The sequence below is a fragment of the Dipteris shenzhenensis genome, chromosome 27 (genome assembly GCF_047967505.1).
Source record: "Dipteris shenzhenensis isolate YYH24624 ecotype China chromosome 27, Dip_SZ_1.0, whole genome shotgun sequence".
Taxonomy (NCBI): Eukaryota; Viridiplantae; Streptophyta; class Polypodiopsida; order Gleicheniales; family Dipteridaceae; genus Dipteris; species Dipteris shenzhenensis.
The window spans coordinates 31,023,124-31,038,283 of record NC_141622.1 but is presented as its reverse complement, the minus strand read 5'-3'; the positions used below and the strand labels follow the sequence as shown (position 1 = coordinate 31,038,283).

Sequence of the window (15,160 nt, the reverse complement as noted above, 5' to 3'; positions counted from 1 at the left end):
AGATTAATAAAAAACAAGTGGGAGGAGGGAATGATATGAATTAATTAAAATCTATCAACAATACTAATCATACACTATGAAAAAATTAGTGAGTATGACTCAATTGTTGAGCATCATGCAAGACCAACTAGCTCCTAGATAAACAAGGTGGCCAAACCACTATGCCCCTGCTTTAATGAAGGTAGAGTAGTTGAAGTAGTACTAAACTAAGGAAGAAATCCAACCTTTAATGTCCATTACCAGCTTAAAAGGGTTATGGTAAACAAACTAGCGTAATACTCAACACCAACCTCAATTTCAACAAAAATTAACCAAATACAAAGGAAAACAAGAGTCCACCAATGAGTGGGCATTGCCTCCTAGCGAACAAGGTGCTTTTGGAGAAAGGAAATGATTTTTTAAGTATGTTGAGCTATTATAAAGCAATTTTAGCTTGAAGGTTAAATCTTTGTAGAACGATTACCATTTTTTTTTTTGAAAAGTCAACTCAATTACCTTTTCTCAAATATGGGTGGAAATTTCTCAAAGGAGAATCTAGTTCTCCCTTGTAGCACTTGTGAGTTCAGTCTTAAGAGGGAGTGCGAACAGATTGTAGGCCCAAATTAGTGAAAAAAAATCCGAAACATTGCTTCTATTATTGGGGAGTCAATCGATTGTGTAGCAAATTGCCTCTTTGTGTGTTGTCAATGCTTGCGTAGCCACCACCCTCTCTTCTTGAGAGCAAATTGCCTCCTTGTGTGTTGTCAATGACTCCCTATGTGTCATTAGAGCTTGTGTAGCCACCACCCTCTCTTCTTGGGCTTGGCTAGTCCACTTCTGAGAGAGACTCAATTCAAGGCCTCTCACAACAACTAAAGGATACTAGTAAGCGACCCAATTGTAGCTAGTTCTAAGTGCAGTTCTTTTGCCTAATCTTTGCTTAAAGGCTTGAACACTTGTTTGACCTTTTGATCCAAGCCTCCTTGCGAGTATCTTGTCATGCTTTTGTTGAGCACTATGCTCAATTACAATCTTGCATTGATCAACTGTCTACTTGCCTTGAATTGTCCATTTGTAGTTCTCCCAAGGAGAGAAGCGTTTGAACGTTTACACCACTTCCTTTGTTTTTTAAAACCTCATTTTACGGAGCTTTGTTAAGATGACACGTTAGAGGGAGAGCGTATAATTCTAGGAGGCGCGAGGAAGCTCTGTTTCCACTCAGCCCAAATGTGCACATCTGGGTGAGGGAGTAAGCAACTGTTCTTCTCACGTGTGAGAGAGGATGGTGGCGATGGCGCTAAGCACAACGATGCTGCAAAGAGTCCAACGAATTTACGTGCAATGCAGAAGCATCGTTTTCAAAAGCAGAGTGGTGTGGAACGTGAGGACGTGGAATGGGGAGAAATGAAAACAAGAGAAACCACCGATTGTGAATGATGAAACCTTCCCCCATAAAAACGACAACCAACATTGGAAGGCTTCTTTTAAACTCGCACGCTTCGTCGTTTAATTGTAGACCACCAATGTCAACATAAATCACGTGCACGCACGCACGAACTCACTCATTCATTGTCGTTCCCGCAGCCACGCCTTTCAACCACACCCAAGCTCACCCAAGACACCTACCAACTTTCAACACAACAGATTTGCAATTTCTGCACACATTCCTCCATTGCCAGACTCGCCATCATGCAAACGTTTCTACCAAATGCTTTTTCAGCTAGCACACGGGCTGCTATTCTTTACAGAGCGAAAGCTTTACAAAAAAGTCTATGGACTATGGAATTGTGATGTGAAGGAGAGAGACCCGGAACACGCACCAACTCAACGTGGAATGAAATCCAAAGAGACAACCTCATTCACGTAAAGTCTCCACTAGTCCGCACTCCCACTCGTGCCTCCCTCAGGCTTTGCGGCCCGGAAGAGCCTTCGTATATGCTCCACAATCTCGTATAGCAGCATCAGTAGGAGTGAAGTGAGGAGGAGCTCGGGGAGCGGTGGAGAAGCTTGAGTTCGTCCTGAGTGTCGAGAGGCCTCTCTGTGTCGTTGCGGATCCGCTTCACCTTGGGCGTTCCCAAGTGCTTGTGTTGAAAGCCATACATCTGCAGAATCTGGTTGTCTGCAAAGTTGAAGGCTCGCTCCATCTGCTTCAGGCAGCGCTGAGCTGCGTAATCGGTGCCCTTGCCGCATGGCTTGCAACCAACGAAGTGCGTTACAAACGGCCACCGATCATCTCCAAGACCGGGATGATACTTCTCGATCATATCCTCGTATTTGTCAACGAGAATCGCCCAATACCCGTGAAGATAATAAGCACTCTCCAAGAACACCCTCTCTCCCCATTTTGCTCTCTGCGTGATCAGAAGATAAATGAGAGCAGACTGATCATCAGCCTCGAACTCCGGCCTTCCTTCCAGCGACTTCGTCAGTAGTTTCCCTGCTTCGTCCCTTATCTTTCCCTTTGGACCCATCGGCGCCCACGCATCCAGTAGATCTAGTGACCACTGGCAGTTCCGCAGCAGAAAACTCCCCGTGTTCAGCCCAATCCATTGCTTCTTGTTGTAAACGAGCTCATCCCATCCGTGGAACACTGCATTGTAGTCTTTGTATTTCTCGACGGGCAGCTCGAACACCATGTCTGTGAACATAGCATCACTGTCCATCCACCAAATGAACTCCACTTCCGGATGGGACAGCATGATCTTCCGGAGAAGAGGCAGCTTCGCCCAGAAACCTGACATAACTGTGTCCAGATGCGCCATGTTGTAGAAGATTTCTATGCCGTGAAGGCGGCAGTAGTCTATCTTGTTCTTGATGGACTTAACAAGGTAGTGATCTCCCACTGCATTCTCGCAGGGAGCAGGCTGAGACCCTGTCACCAGAAGGATGCGGGGCTTGCCCTTCACGAAATTGCTGAACTTGGGGTTCCTGGCGAGCCAGGACATTCTTTGCTGGTCCCAATCAGAAATCTTCATGCCCAAAGAGTAAGCCTTGCCGGAGGGCACATCCTCCTCATCAAGCTCCGCCTTGTCATGGGCAACGGAAAGGGTCCGGGAAGCGTCTTTTCGTCCGGGAGCGACCTCGGAGAGGAGTCTGTGAGGGCGTTTGAGGCCATGGAGGTGGTGGCGGAGGCCATTATAGTCTGAGGCAGGGGTACCGAATTTGCCAGCACCGAGGGAGCTACGGAGGACGATGAAGGTGAGGAAGCCACAAAGGAGGGTGATTTTGAGGTTATGGAGGGAACGATGAGGGTGGCGAGGTCTGGGGGAAGGGGAGGGGAAGCTGGGGAGACGCATTGCGAGCGGGAAGGGGAACAGAAATTCTTAGCAGACGGAGCTTGGAACAGAGCTTCAAGGAGAACTTTTTGCTTAGACTGAAGAAGAAGAAGATGCAAGGGACAAACAAGGTGGTAGGGGCAACAACAAAGACCTTCAAAACCGCTACCAAACTGCCACCTTCGCTGTTTCGTAAAACCACCCTTCCTCGCTGGAACCCGCAGTGCCACCTGTACTCTCGGACCCGGCCACCTGTACGCCTGGTGGGTCCACCCTATCCGACATGGCAGTCGCATTCACCCGTCGTCGATTGCCACGTAGATCGTCCCTCCTGTTTTCTATGAGGCGACGTGTTGCTTTTTGCCACGTGTCACTTCGATCACCGTTCATCTCGTCGCGCGCTGACGTCAAGCCATCGCCCCTGCCCGCGAATTGCCACGTAGATGATCACCCCTGTGCGCGACGTGGCCTAGCTGCCCCCTGCTTTTGCCACATGGCACTTTGATCGTCCCATAAATACATTTTTCCCGTCTTCTGTAATGAACCGTTCACTGTTCTGATGCAATCCTGACACCCTGCTGCAATTGCAAACGTTGCACCAATGCACTCCTGCCGCACTTCAAATTGCATTGTGCAAAGTTAAACAAGGTGCTTGAAACGGTTGCACTCCGATTATATTTTACCAATTTAAGTCGCACCATTGCCCCTCAACCGTCTCTCCTCGACGTTTACACTTTGGCAGCGGCAAGTGACAGCCAAAGCATTATTGAAACTTTCTTGAACACTGGGTATGGAAGCTTGTTGGGACAGGGTTCTCATTGTCGTGTCATTAGTGCAAGCCTTGTGTGATGGGTCGCTTCTGTGAATTAGACGCAGACTCACCACTCATCAGATTCATGCTGTGCTGAGGTACGAGAGATCTGAGAACTCATTTTAGAAGAACAGGAAATACACACATCAACACCCCCTCTCGGAACAAAAAGAAGCAACAACGGCTCGGAACAATGACTCCACCTTTGCATAGACGAAGCGCATCTTGCCAGTCACCTTTACCGGAACGACACGCTAAAATTAGAAGCGCAAGGTGCAAAGGAATGAACGGATACAAACTGGCGTGACGAGGGCGAACTTCTTGAAGAAGCAACACCCCCCCTCGCAGAAGAAGAAGTCGCTCTCTAACTAGCTGCAGGAAGACTGGCCTGACTCCGTTATTGTACAGACCAGCCTTTTGTTGTCCGTCCTGCTCCACAAAACAACAGAAAATTCACCGTTGTGGTTTCCAGACGATGGTGCGCGAACCTTTTGCCCTCGAGTGCAAAAACGAGTTACGACGCCACCATTTTTCTTTACGTCAAATCGTGTCAAGTCTGGAGTGTAGTAAAGCGATGCCTTCATGATTCACGATACAGACAGTCGAAGGGTCCCTCCTGCGTCCTGGTTTCTGGTCGCGTTTTAAAATCCAATAATGGAAGACAAGTTCATGATATCCAAACTCTGGGAAATCGCGTTAACGCCACCCGAAGTTAACTTTTTTCGAAGAAATGGGGACTAAATTGTCGGTGACTTTTAGGCATGAGAATCGAGATGGCCACTATGTAATTAGAGCTCAATGAGCTCGGATGTCGAAAAGAGGAGTAAATCGTCTCTAAAACTTAAAAGCTCTTCATGAGACATTATCAATGAGTCTTGCTAAAATGGGTACTATGGAGGGTGTGATGGGATATGGTGGCGAGTTCCACCATGTTTCAATCTAAAATAGCCCACAAATCGAAGAATGCATGAACGTTCTCTTTAAGCCATTGCATATGCAAACAATAGGTTATATGAAACATATCTTTATCACCGTGTTCGGCATTTCTTGCCCGGCATTTCTTGCCCGTCAAGGTGTTTGTTTAATTGTTTGCACTCCGTCTCAAATAGATCTTGTCACTTCTTAACTCAATAGAGTTGGCAAATGCTTAAGCTTCGTGGATCCTTGGTGATGGGTTCCAACTATTTTGGTGCCTCCTCATTAGGACATGCTTCTCTACTCGTACCACCTTGTTGTAAAAATCCTTTATGATTGCTTTTAACAATTTCCTTTTAGTACTTTGGCTAACTCTCCTATCATAAAGGATCTTCGATGATGTTCAATGCATGACTCCTCAAGACTGAGGCCACCTGCACAATCACTCTCGCTAGCTTGGTCATTGTAATTAGCAAGGTTTTTTTAGGCTAACCCCATAGAAGCTGTTGTTAGTCACTCAATGACAATAAGTGCTAGGCTAGAGACATAGTTAAGGGGCATATTTCAACTAGGCAATTTAATGCCCAAGCAATTTCATATATTGAATGGCTCACTTTACATTGAAATGCTTCGTGGCCTACCTACGAGTGCCTCCAAACTAGCATTCCTATTATTGATAATGAAAGGAGAAGAGGGAAATGGACTAATTTCATAAGGCAAAGAAGAGAAAAATGGAAAGGCATGCGAGGAGGCGAATGAAAGGGAAAGGCAATTTTAGAAAAAGTAAGGGATACGGAGAGAGAAAAATTATTTTAGAAGGGGGACATAGAGAGGGGCTTGAAATTTTTAGGTCGGTAAAGGGAAAGGGAGAGGGAGAGAGATAAGACATTGTGTATGTGTGTGCGTGCATGCGTGCGAGTGAGAGAGAGAGAGAGAGAGAGAGAGAGAGAGAGAGAGAGAGAGATGGGAAAGGGGAGATGGTACATTCCTAAAAGAAAACCCACATATCAAAGTACCAAGAGGGAGTGGCATAGGAATAGGGAGTAATAGAGAGGGAGATGTTGAGAGGGAGAGGAAAAAAGGGAGGTGGAGAGAGGGTGAGAGCGAGGAATGCATACGTCTTTACTAAAAAGAGGGAGATGGAGAGAGGAAGAAAGGAGATGAAGAGGGGAAGAGAGGGAGAAATACATGTTGTGGTGGGTAGAGGTGACCTCCTTGAGCTTACAAGACTTTGAGTGTGTGAAAGGGAGAAGAAGAACGTAGGAGAGGCATCGCAAGGATTTAGGTACAGGTCTAGTAGAGATTGAGCAAAACTAATGTAAAAATGAGGAAGGAAAGTGATGTAGTCAAAGGATCCCCCCATCCTAGCTCCTAGTCACATTTTAAAATCCAATAATGGACAACAGGTTGATGATGGGTAAAAATCATGCATGAGATGTCCACTTTGTTACATCGTGATCATGCTCAATGAGATGGGAGGGTCAAAATGAGGAGTAAATCATCAATAAAAACTTTCCATGAGATATCCACTATGTTAAAGCATGATCATGCTCAATAAGTGGGCAAAAATTGCACCATGGAGGGCCCCTCCTCTATTAAACGAGGGAGACCAATTTGGCCCATGATGGCAAGCCATAGTAGGCAAAGTTAGCCTGCCCCATGTGGCCATGCATAGGATCATATTGTGGGGCCAAAATCAGCTACCCCTCGTCTGTCTACTACCCCTTGCATGCTTTGCCTCATCAAAGGACTGGCAACTATTGGGAGACATAGCGCCTCAACTCCTAGTCTGCGATTATTGACCCTTGCCCCACCTTAAGAGGGTAGGAAAATTTTGGCTTTTTAGCCTGTGTTATGGCCAATCTAACTCACCGCTTACCCCCACTTAAAAGTGCATGTTCCCCAAAGAGAGGGCCATGTTGACCTATGCATAGGCTATTTTATCCCATTTTAGGGTCACATGTGAGCATGCCCTTAGAGCATGACAATTGCTATTGTTAGTTTCCGGAGAAAAGTGGGAAGGAGTCATAATCATTGATGACTGCATCAAAGCAACTATGTTGGTAAGACAAACCTAGTGATTCTGTAAACCTTTGTGGTGGTTTTCATGCTAAGTTAAAAGTTTCCTATGTTCTCTCTTCATGCGGGAATTTGGATGCACGATATGTTTGCCTGTGGAACGGATATGTCGGCCATCACAGCTGAATGGGCTATGGCAGAGCTCTTGAAGAGCCCGCAGGTCATGGAAAAGCCCAAAAAGAGATGGATTTCGTGATAGGTAAGGACCGGCTAATGACAGAATCCGACATAACCGACCTCTGAATCCAAAAGGCTACATTAGCCTTACAATGGCTCGAATAATCTCTACTTCCAAGCAAGTTAACTATGAGCCTAGAACTTAATCATGTTGCAACATATGGTTGCTAGTTTCACCCCATTTCAAATAGCCCATTTCAACCCATTAGCCTTGCAATGTCTAGAATAGTATCTACTTCCAAGCAAGGCTTGACCATGTTAACTGTGAGCCTGGGACTCGATCGTGTGGCAACATATGGTTCCTAGTTTCACCCCGTTTCAAATAGCCCATAAATTGAAAAACGCATGAACGTGTTGTTCGAGCCACTACACATGTAAGCAATAAACATATCTTTATTAGGCATTTCTTGCTCATCAAGATGGTGTTTCAATTGTTTGCACTCGACTCCTCAAGATTGAGTAACCACTCGCACAATCACTCTCACTAGCTTGGTCATTCTAATCAGCAAGATGTTCAACATCAGGCCAAGCCATCATTCTAATCTCAAGGTTGGCCTCTATATTTTTGGCTCAAAGTGGCACAATCCATTATGATTACTATGATATCTTTTTACTTGCCTTTATTGCCATGGACTCATAAAAGGTTTGCATCACATATAAGAGTCAATGAGATTTATGCTATGGAAAAGAGCTAGAAATAAGCCCGGCTAGACATGAATTTCTTCGGAACATGTTGCTACTCTGAGGAGGAGTGAAGCAGCAGCCCTTATGGTCACTAGATGGTGGGTTTTATTACAAGATATGTGTAGATCTCCTGAGACATGGGTGCTAATGGCTAAGGCCCTTGTAGAGGTGGTCCCTTTTGTGTATGGTAAGACTACATGATGGGATGTCGTGAATGGTTCCCAACAAGTTCCAATGGTGACTTTACCTCTCCTTTGTCGTTTGATGATTTCATGAAATGAGGTGCTGGCACACACTGAATAAAAGCATGTTAGTGCATAGCGAGATGTTATGTACATGTTTTACGTTTGGGTATAGAGGGGTGTAGAGAAGATGCTTTGGCATCTTTAAAAAATGAATGTGAAGGAACTTTGGGATAATCCTTGTGCATTGACAAATGTAAGAAGAAGAGTTGAAGTTATAATCAAATCTGGCATCCAGTAGTGAAGGAAGAGGATTGACAAGCATTGAGTTACTCCTATCCCCCCCTTTTCATGTTCATGTGGCATTAGAGCCATTTCCCCTCAAAGTTAGAAAGACTAATCCCTAATCTGTAGTGATAGGCTTTACACTAAGCAGATATCTAACCTTGAAGCTCAAAAGGACCTCAAGAGACAACTATGGTGGACGCAAAGGGATCTCATCACCCTTACTGAATAGATGTATGGCATTCGTGATGAAGCAAATGTTTTGTATGATGCAAGGGAAGGAGTTGTGGATGTCAAACAGCATACAACCTTAGAGAATTCTCTTGCTCCTGCATCCTCTCATCCGCCCACCAAAATCAACGAACCTGAACTACACAGGGATGAAGATTTGAAAAAGACATCGGAGAAGAAATTGACCAAGAAAAGGAAGAGTGCCATTGTAGGGGATAAGAATTATGTTCTTTTGCTAGTGTTGGCAAACGTTGGATCGAGGCTCAACCCAAGTCCATAAGAAAATTGAGGAAGGGCTTACTGTATACTCAAAAGAGGAACTGGGACAAAATATAAAGAACACAGGCGGTGCTCCCCTTTGCCCATTTGACTATTACTGCTACTTTTTTATGAGTGTAGCGGTTCGTCAAGGACTATCTCTTGAAATATAGGCACCAAGCCTTGGGAATAGGCAAGCAAGTCTAACACAACCAAGAGTCTCGGGTGTTAAAGACAAAGCCACAGCTGAGTTCGAGGCTAAGGCAAAAAAGGTCCTATGAAGCAAGCCGTAGAGCTAGGACCTTGACTATACAAGGCAACGACAATCAGGTGAAAGCATTGTGAAAGTAAAAGGCATGATTCAATGGGTCATGGAGCAAAAGAGCAAAGATCCAAAAGGACACAACCATAGTCCATCTCCTTGCCTCAAAGTTGAATTTGGCAGCAATGACTTCGGCAAGAGCAGGGAGCACGCCAACATCCATCGTGCATCATTATCGGGTCTCGCACTGAGCTGTCTACACATTTGACTTGAAATTTTTGTATGCGTCATCATGATTACAAATACAAAGTCATTGTGGATCATTTCAATATGGATTTGGAAACAAATAGCTATTGAAAGCATGGTGAGTCAATTTTCATGATGCCAAGGCCACTCACTTCCCAGTTAGGCTTTCCATGAAGATATTATTTTGCTATATATGTGGCATGTAGACCTCACTCATTCAAGTTCTAATGCAGATTCACTAGTGGTGTTTATCCCAATTAGTCCTTCGTGGGAGTGCATTTGTGAAATGTTGATTCTTCTAGAGCTGTGATCTCATTTGATTTTGAGGAGTACATTTGAAGTTTTGACCTTCAGTCGAAGCCTTATGAACTCTTTCTGAGTGGAGTTTTGTGTAAAGACGAAGAGAATCATTTTATCTCCAATAAAGAGTGAGGACGGATGCTTCATGCTTGGAATTGGATTTGAGACTATTCAGCAAGGTTGATGCCCATTACTTTGAAAGTCAAGTAAGCATCTATTGTTATCTTGAGTTTACCCTATTTTACGTTTGCAAAAAGGCCATTATAGCCTCTTTGTCTTTAGGGAAGTATTCATGTAGGGATAAAAATCATAAAAATACACATTTGGGGTAGAAAGTGCTTGATACCAGAGGTTGGATGCCCATTTGATGAGGTGTGGATGCATGTATGCACTTTGATTAAGACCTAACCAAGAAATTCATGTTGGAGAATGCATCTGTGGGTATGAATGTCCAAAATTGGAAGGATTTTGATCTTTAAAAAGAAGGGTGCAGCTATTGCTAGTGCGAGTTTGGGATGCACTTGAGGTCATTTGATGCCCTAATACATGCATTTATAGAAAGTACAAAGATGAAGAGAATCATTTTATCTCCAATAAAGGGCAAGGACGGATGCTTCATGCTTGGAATTGGATTTGAGGCTATTTGACAAGGTTGATGCCCATTACTTTGAAAGTCAAGTAAGCGTCCCTTGTTATCTTGAGTTTACCCTATTTTAAGTCTGCAAAAAGGCCATTATAGCCCACCATATGCACAAGGGTGGTTGATCTTTGCCTTTAGGGAAGTATTTATAAAAATCATAAAAATACACATTTGGGGTAGAAAGTGCTTGATACCAGAGGTTGGATGCCCATTTGATGAGGTGTGGATGCATGTATGCACTTTGATTAAGACCTAACCAAGAAATTCATGTTGGAGAATGCATCTGTGGGTATGAATGTCCAAAATTGGAAGTGTTTTGATCTTTAAAAAGAAGGGTGCAGCTATTGCAAGTGCGAGTTTGGGATGCACTTGAGGTCATTTGATGCCCTAATATATGCATCTATAGAAAGTGGAAAATCCAATGAATGCAATGCTAAATGCATGATTTGATGCCTAAAAGTGGACTATTGGATGGCAAAAATTGATGCTCTTGAATGCTAAAAAATAGAGCAAGTTAAAGCATTTGTGGCAAAGGGCAAAGTTCATATTTAGATACTATATGCTCACATGAAGTGAGTGGAAATTGGTGTGCGAAAAATTCCCAAAATTGCCAACACTTTGGGTGTTGTTGAATTGCATTTGGAAGCAATTATATGCATAAAACTTGTGAATCAAGCATGGTCGAAACCTCTCAAGTTACACAAATTGTGGTGAGAACTCACCAAAAACAACTATAGTGTTTGGTCCTATCGCATGGCTGAAACCTCTGCAAATTGTGGGTGAGAAACTTACCAAAGACAACTATAATGTTTGGTCCTATCGCATGGATAATTTCTCATGGGAAAATGATTATGGGGTTTGATTATGGGTGAAGATGCATGCCTCGAATTGCCATGGGAGGAACCAAAGGGGAGGAGGAAAATTTGGCATATAGGACTTGGGTTGAGAAGTCTAGGAAGGTGTTGCATTGGATATCAATATGCATTTTAAAAACTCTCATTCCACATATTAAGAAGGCCAACACTCCAAAAAAATATTGGGATATAATTCATAAAATGTGTGGTATAAACCCTCAAGCAAGAAAAAATTAGCTTAAGTAAAGACTCCATGGAATGTATAGAGGTGATAGAAGTATTACAGATTATGTTGTAGAAATTAGGAAAACCAGGGGGAATTTGGCTACCATTAATTGCAATGTGGAGGATGATAACTTGGTGTCCATCACCTTGAATGGATTGGGGCCTCAATATAAGTCTTCGGACACATCTATCTCTGTAAGAGTCTATAAGAGGAACTATGCTCGATTTTGAAGAGGTTTCTTTATGCGTGACGAAAGAAATGAAGCCCAGACTAAAAGGGTCAAAGTAATAGTGGAAGAGAGAATCTATCCTACCATAGGGGAGGTAGAAGCGATTTTAGAGGGAGAAGTGGACCCCCAAGAGGCTGTGAGAGAGCCTCATATGCTCATGAACACATATGGATAGAAATGAATATGTGCTAAGAGCTCACAGTTAGATGCAAAGAGGAAGGGAGAGAGCCCCAAACTATGGTATAGGAAGGGCTAGCCATGTGCAACAAGCTAGAAATTGCCATTTTGGTGGAAAATATGGTCATTATTGGAAAGATTACTATGCCAAATGAAGTTCTAGCTGTAGTGGCCATGGTGGAAGGCATCAATATAACAATTATGTTGGCCAAAGGGAGTTTGATTATGAGCATAGGCATAGAGCTCATTTATGAAAATGGAGCAAAGAGCCATGAAATCTATGTTTTTGGGATTAAGATAAATAGTAAATCATGAAAGATTTCTCAAACCCATCTTGAGAGAGAGAAATGAAAATTCTTTGAGGCAGGCTCTTTCCCTTACCCCTTGTGAGATTTTTTCCCTTTGAAGTGTCGTCTTCTTTACACTAATTTCCTCCCTTATCAAAAGAAAACTGCTTTGTGTCTTGGACTGCTTGATTCTCCCTTGCACTGTTTGCCCAATACCTTCAAAGTTCCACCTCCTTCTCTCTTGACAACAAACAAGTGTCTATGTAGTGGTGAATTTGCTAACTTTTGCAATATTACCTTTGAACTTACTCATCATCCCTTTGGTCCTTCCTTTTCGGATGCTTACACCACTTCAATTCCTCCTCCTTAGCTTGTTTTCTCCTCTTGTGCCTCCTCCTCTCTACTTGCTTATTTGCTCATGAGGTTTGCAACACAATTTTTGCACCCGTATTGGGTGTAAGCCAATGTGGTTGCCACTACAAAACTCCTTCCTTCTATTTGAGTTGTTTCTTTGGTCTTACAATCATCTTCTTCTTGGCAAGTTTTAGCAATCACATGATCACAGCTCAAAATTGAATGCTTTTAGTAGTAGTAGCAATAGTAGCACAAACTATCTATCTTGGATGAGTTCTTCCCAAGCTAGTTTGGTCCACCCATGTCATCCCCTACCCATTTCAGACCCCCAAGCCTTAGTTGCTTCCTTCTCCAATGCATTGAAGGAACACCCTCTTTGATATAGTGTTGGGGTTGCTTAATTTTTGGTCCAAATTTAGTAAATCTTTCATGGTTTACCATGGTAACACTTCCTCAACCCTGAGCCTATGTGGAATCATGGTACACACTAGCCTATGTTGTGTGGGAAGAATTATCTTCCATCCTAATTCATATGGAAGAATACATGCACCCAAGCAACCAATGGAGGGCACGTACACAATACAGGCACATTTCAAAGTTTCCAAAGTCCTTTACTGCAAAAATTAAGAGATAGTTGGAAGAAAGGAATGTGAGATGTGGGGTGGGGGAGGGGGGAATTACAAACAACTCAAGTCTATTAATAGGAAATACACCAAAGATGATGCAAATAGTAAGGACCTTTCTTGGTATAGAAAGCTCTTCAACAAGAGAGATGATGTCATTAGCATGAAGAAATTAAAAAAAGGCAGTATCTCATCACTGATGTAGTTTGTCAAATTGTAGTACATGAATGTGCAAAAAATGAAAACACAAGTTTTATGGCAAAAATATTCAACTCAAAATTCCAAACGCTAAGATCACACTAAGTATTCAAAGCTACATCTATCAATTACCATTTAATACATCAGCAACCTTGCTAAATGCATTCGCAAAGTTGCCTGGTTATAGATACAAGTCTCTTCTATCCATCAATTCATGATCCATCCGTTCCCTCTCAAGTGCCATTTTCTCACATTCAATATCTAGGGCTTGCTTGTAATGTATGTGCCATTGCAAGATTGTCTATCTTGCATGATAAGCAATAGGTTGAATTGGTTCTATAACATCTATTGTCTCCTCCATATCTCGAAACTATGTAAAACCTATAAAAAAAACAAGTAATATAAAATGTTAGTTACCCATAAGTTAGACTAGACAAAACAACCCACAACCTTGTCCCTTCTTCTTCCTCCTCATTCCATCTAGTGTAAAGTCATACCCAAGTAGTTGCAATATAACTATAATGGAAATTAGTTTACAACATACATCATCTCCTACTTTTTGATTATTATCTCTCATGTTGATAAAGCACATCATCCTATTTTTTGAATATTCTATTTTTTCTCATGTACATATTGTAGTGGTTACTTGCAGAAGAGCACTTACATATTGTTTGATCACAAGTGGTGTTTTTCCATGGTTGAATTTTGGTGTTGAGGAAGCATTTGTTTCCTTTTTTCTCCATCTCACTCTTGGTCTAGAGGCCTATAAGGTTTGTAACCATAGATATATGCTTCATAATAATTCTTTTCCCTCACATATTTTTTGGTGGAGACATCAAGTAAGGGGTATCGATCTACTCTCAAAAGCAAGTTGACTTCTACAAGGCCCATGTTACAAGAATTTAAAGTACAAGCACGACTATGTTCAAGTATGGAATGCAAAAGTTACAATTGGATCTACTATCAAGAAGATAAATACTCCCTAAAAGCAAGTTGACTTCTATATACATTGTTATTTGGCAAAACACCCATATAAGGTTGTAGACAGTAGCCATACTACTTTATATTCTTGATGTGAGGGCTAAATACAAGCTAAGGCATGTGATTTTGTATTTTGATGTACATGTTGAATATATTTTTCTTTGAGGTATAGAATTTGGATACAAGCCTAAAGATACGTGTCTACTTTCTAGGATACAAGCTGAAGGTATGTCCCTTTAATTATAGCAATAGAAGGATGATTTTTTAAAGATATAAGCTAATAGTTGTGAAGCAGCATCATAAGGAAATCATACAAGTTTTGGGAAACCCTCATAGGCTTCTTCTCCAAGGGATGTCATGAAGAAAGGTTATTTAAGTTGAGATTTGATGGCCGTACCACTCTTCTATGGAAAGCAAGGGGATAAGCGCATGATGTGTATATGGGCATTCAATCAAGGGTGGACCGCACAAATAATTGGCAACTAGATTAAAGGCATGAGATCTTGCCAATCTTGTGGAGGGACTAGCTCTTACTTGGTATCAAACCCTTGCAAATGACATCAAGAATGATTGGATGCAAATATCAACTATGCTAGTAGAAGCTTTCAATATGTAAGAGGTAGTAGAGGATCTATCAAATGACATCAAGAATGATTGGATGCAACTATCAATTGTGCTAGTAGAAGCTTTTAGCATGCAAAAGGCAGTAGAAGTGGTCACACAATAAGGTGGTGAATTGATGTCTAGGATGGTAAGGAATTGTTTGGACAATATGTTAAGGATGTGCTAGAAGTCGATGAGAGGGATCTTGATGGATTTTAGAACTCACAAGATAGATCTAGAGCCAAGCAAATCCATGGCTCAAAAATTGTTGAGGTTGAGAAAGGAAACAGAAGATGCCTTGGAG

General features: G+C 42.4%; 1 protein-coding gene across 1 annotated transcript; it reads right to left on the bottom strand.

Annotated features, from left to right (window-relative positions):
* Positions 1-1,469: 1,469 nt before the first annotated feature.
* On the bottom strand, positions 1,470-3,386 carry LOC147884161 (xyloglucan 6-xylosyltransferase 2-like). Its single transcript, XM_087398598.1, has one exon. It carries the CDS (start codon positions 3,273-3,275, stop codon positions 1,941-1,943), a length of 1,335 nt encoding a protein of 444 aa, XP_087254724.1. The 5' UTR covers positions 3,276-3,386; the 3' UTR covers positions 1,470-1,940.
* Positions 3,387-15,160: the final 11,774 nt, after the last annotated feature.

What these genes read in the sequence shown, in the direction of transcription:
- LOC147884161 (XM_087398598.1), bottom strand. Translation starts at nt 3,275, where the DNA reads ATGCGTCTCCCCAGCTTCCCCTCCCCTTCCCCCAGACCTCGCCACCCT.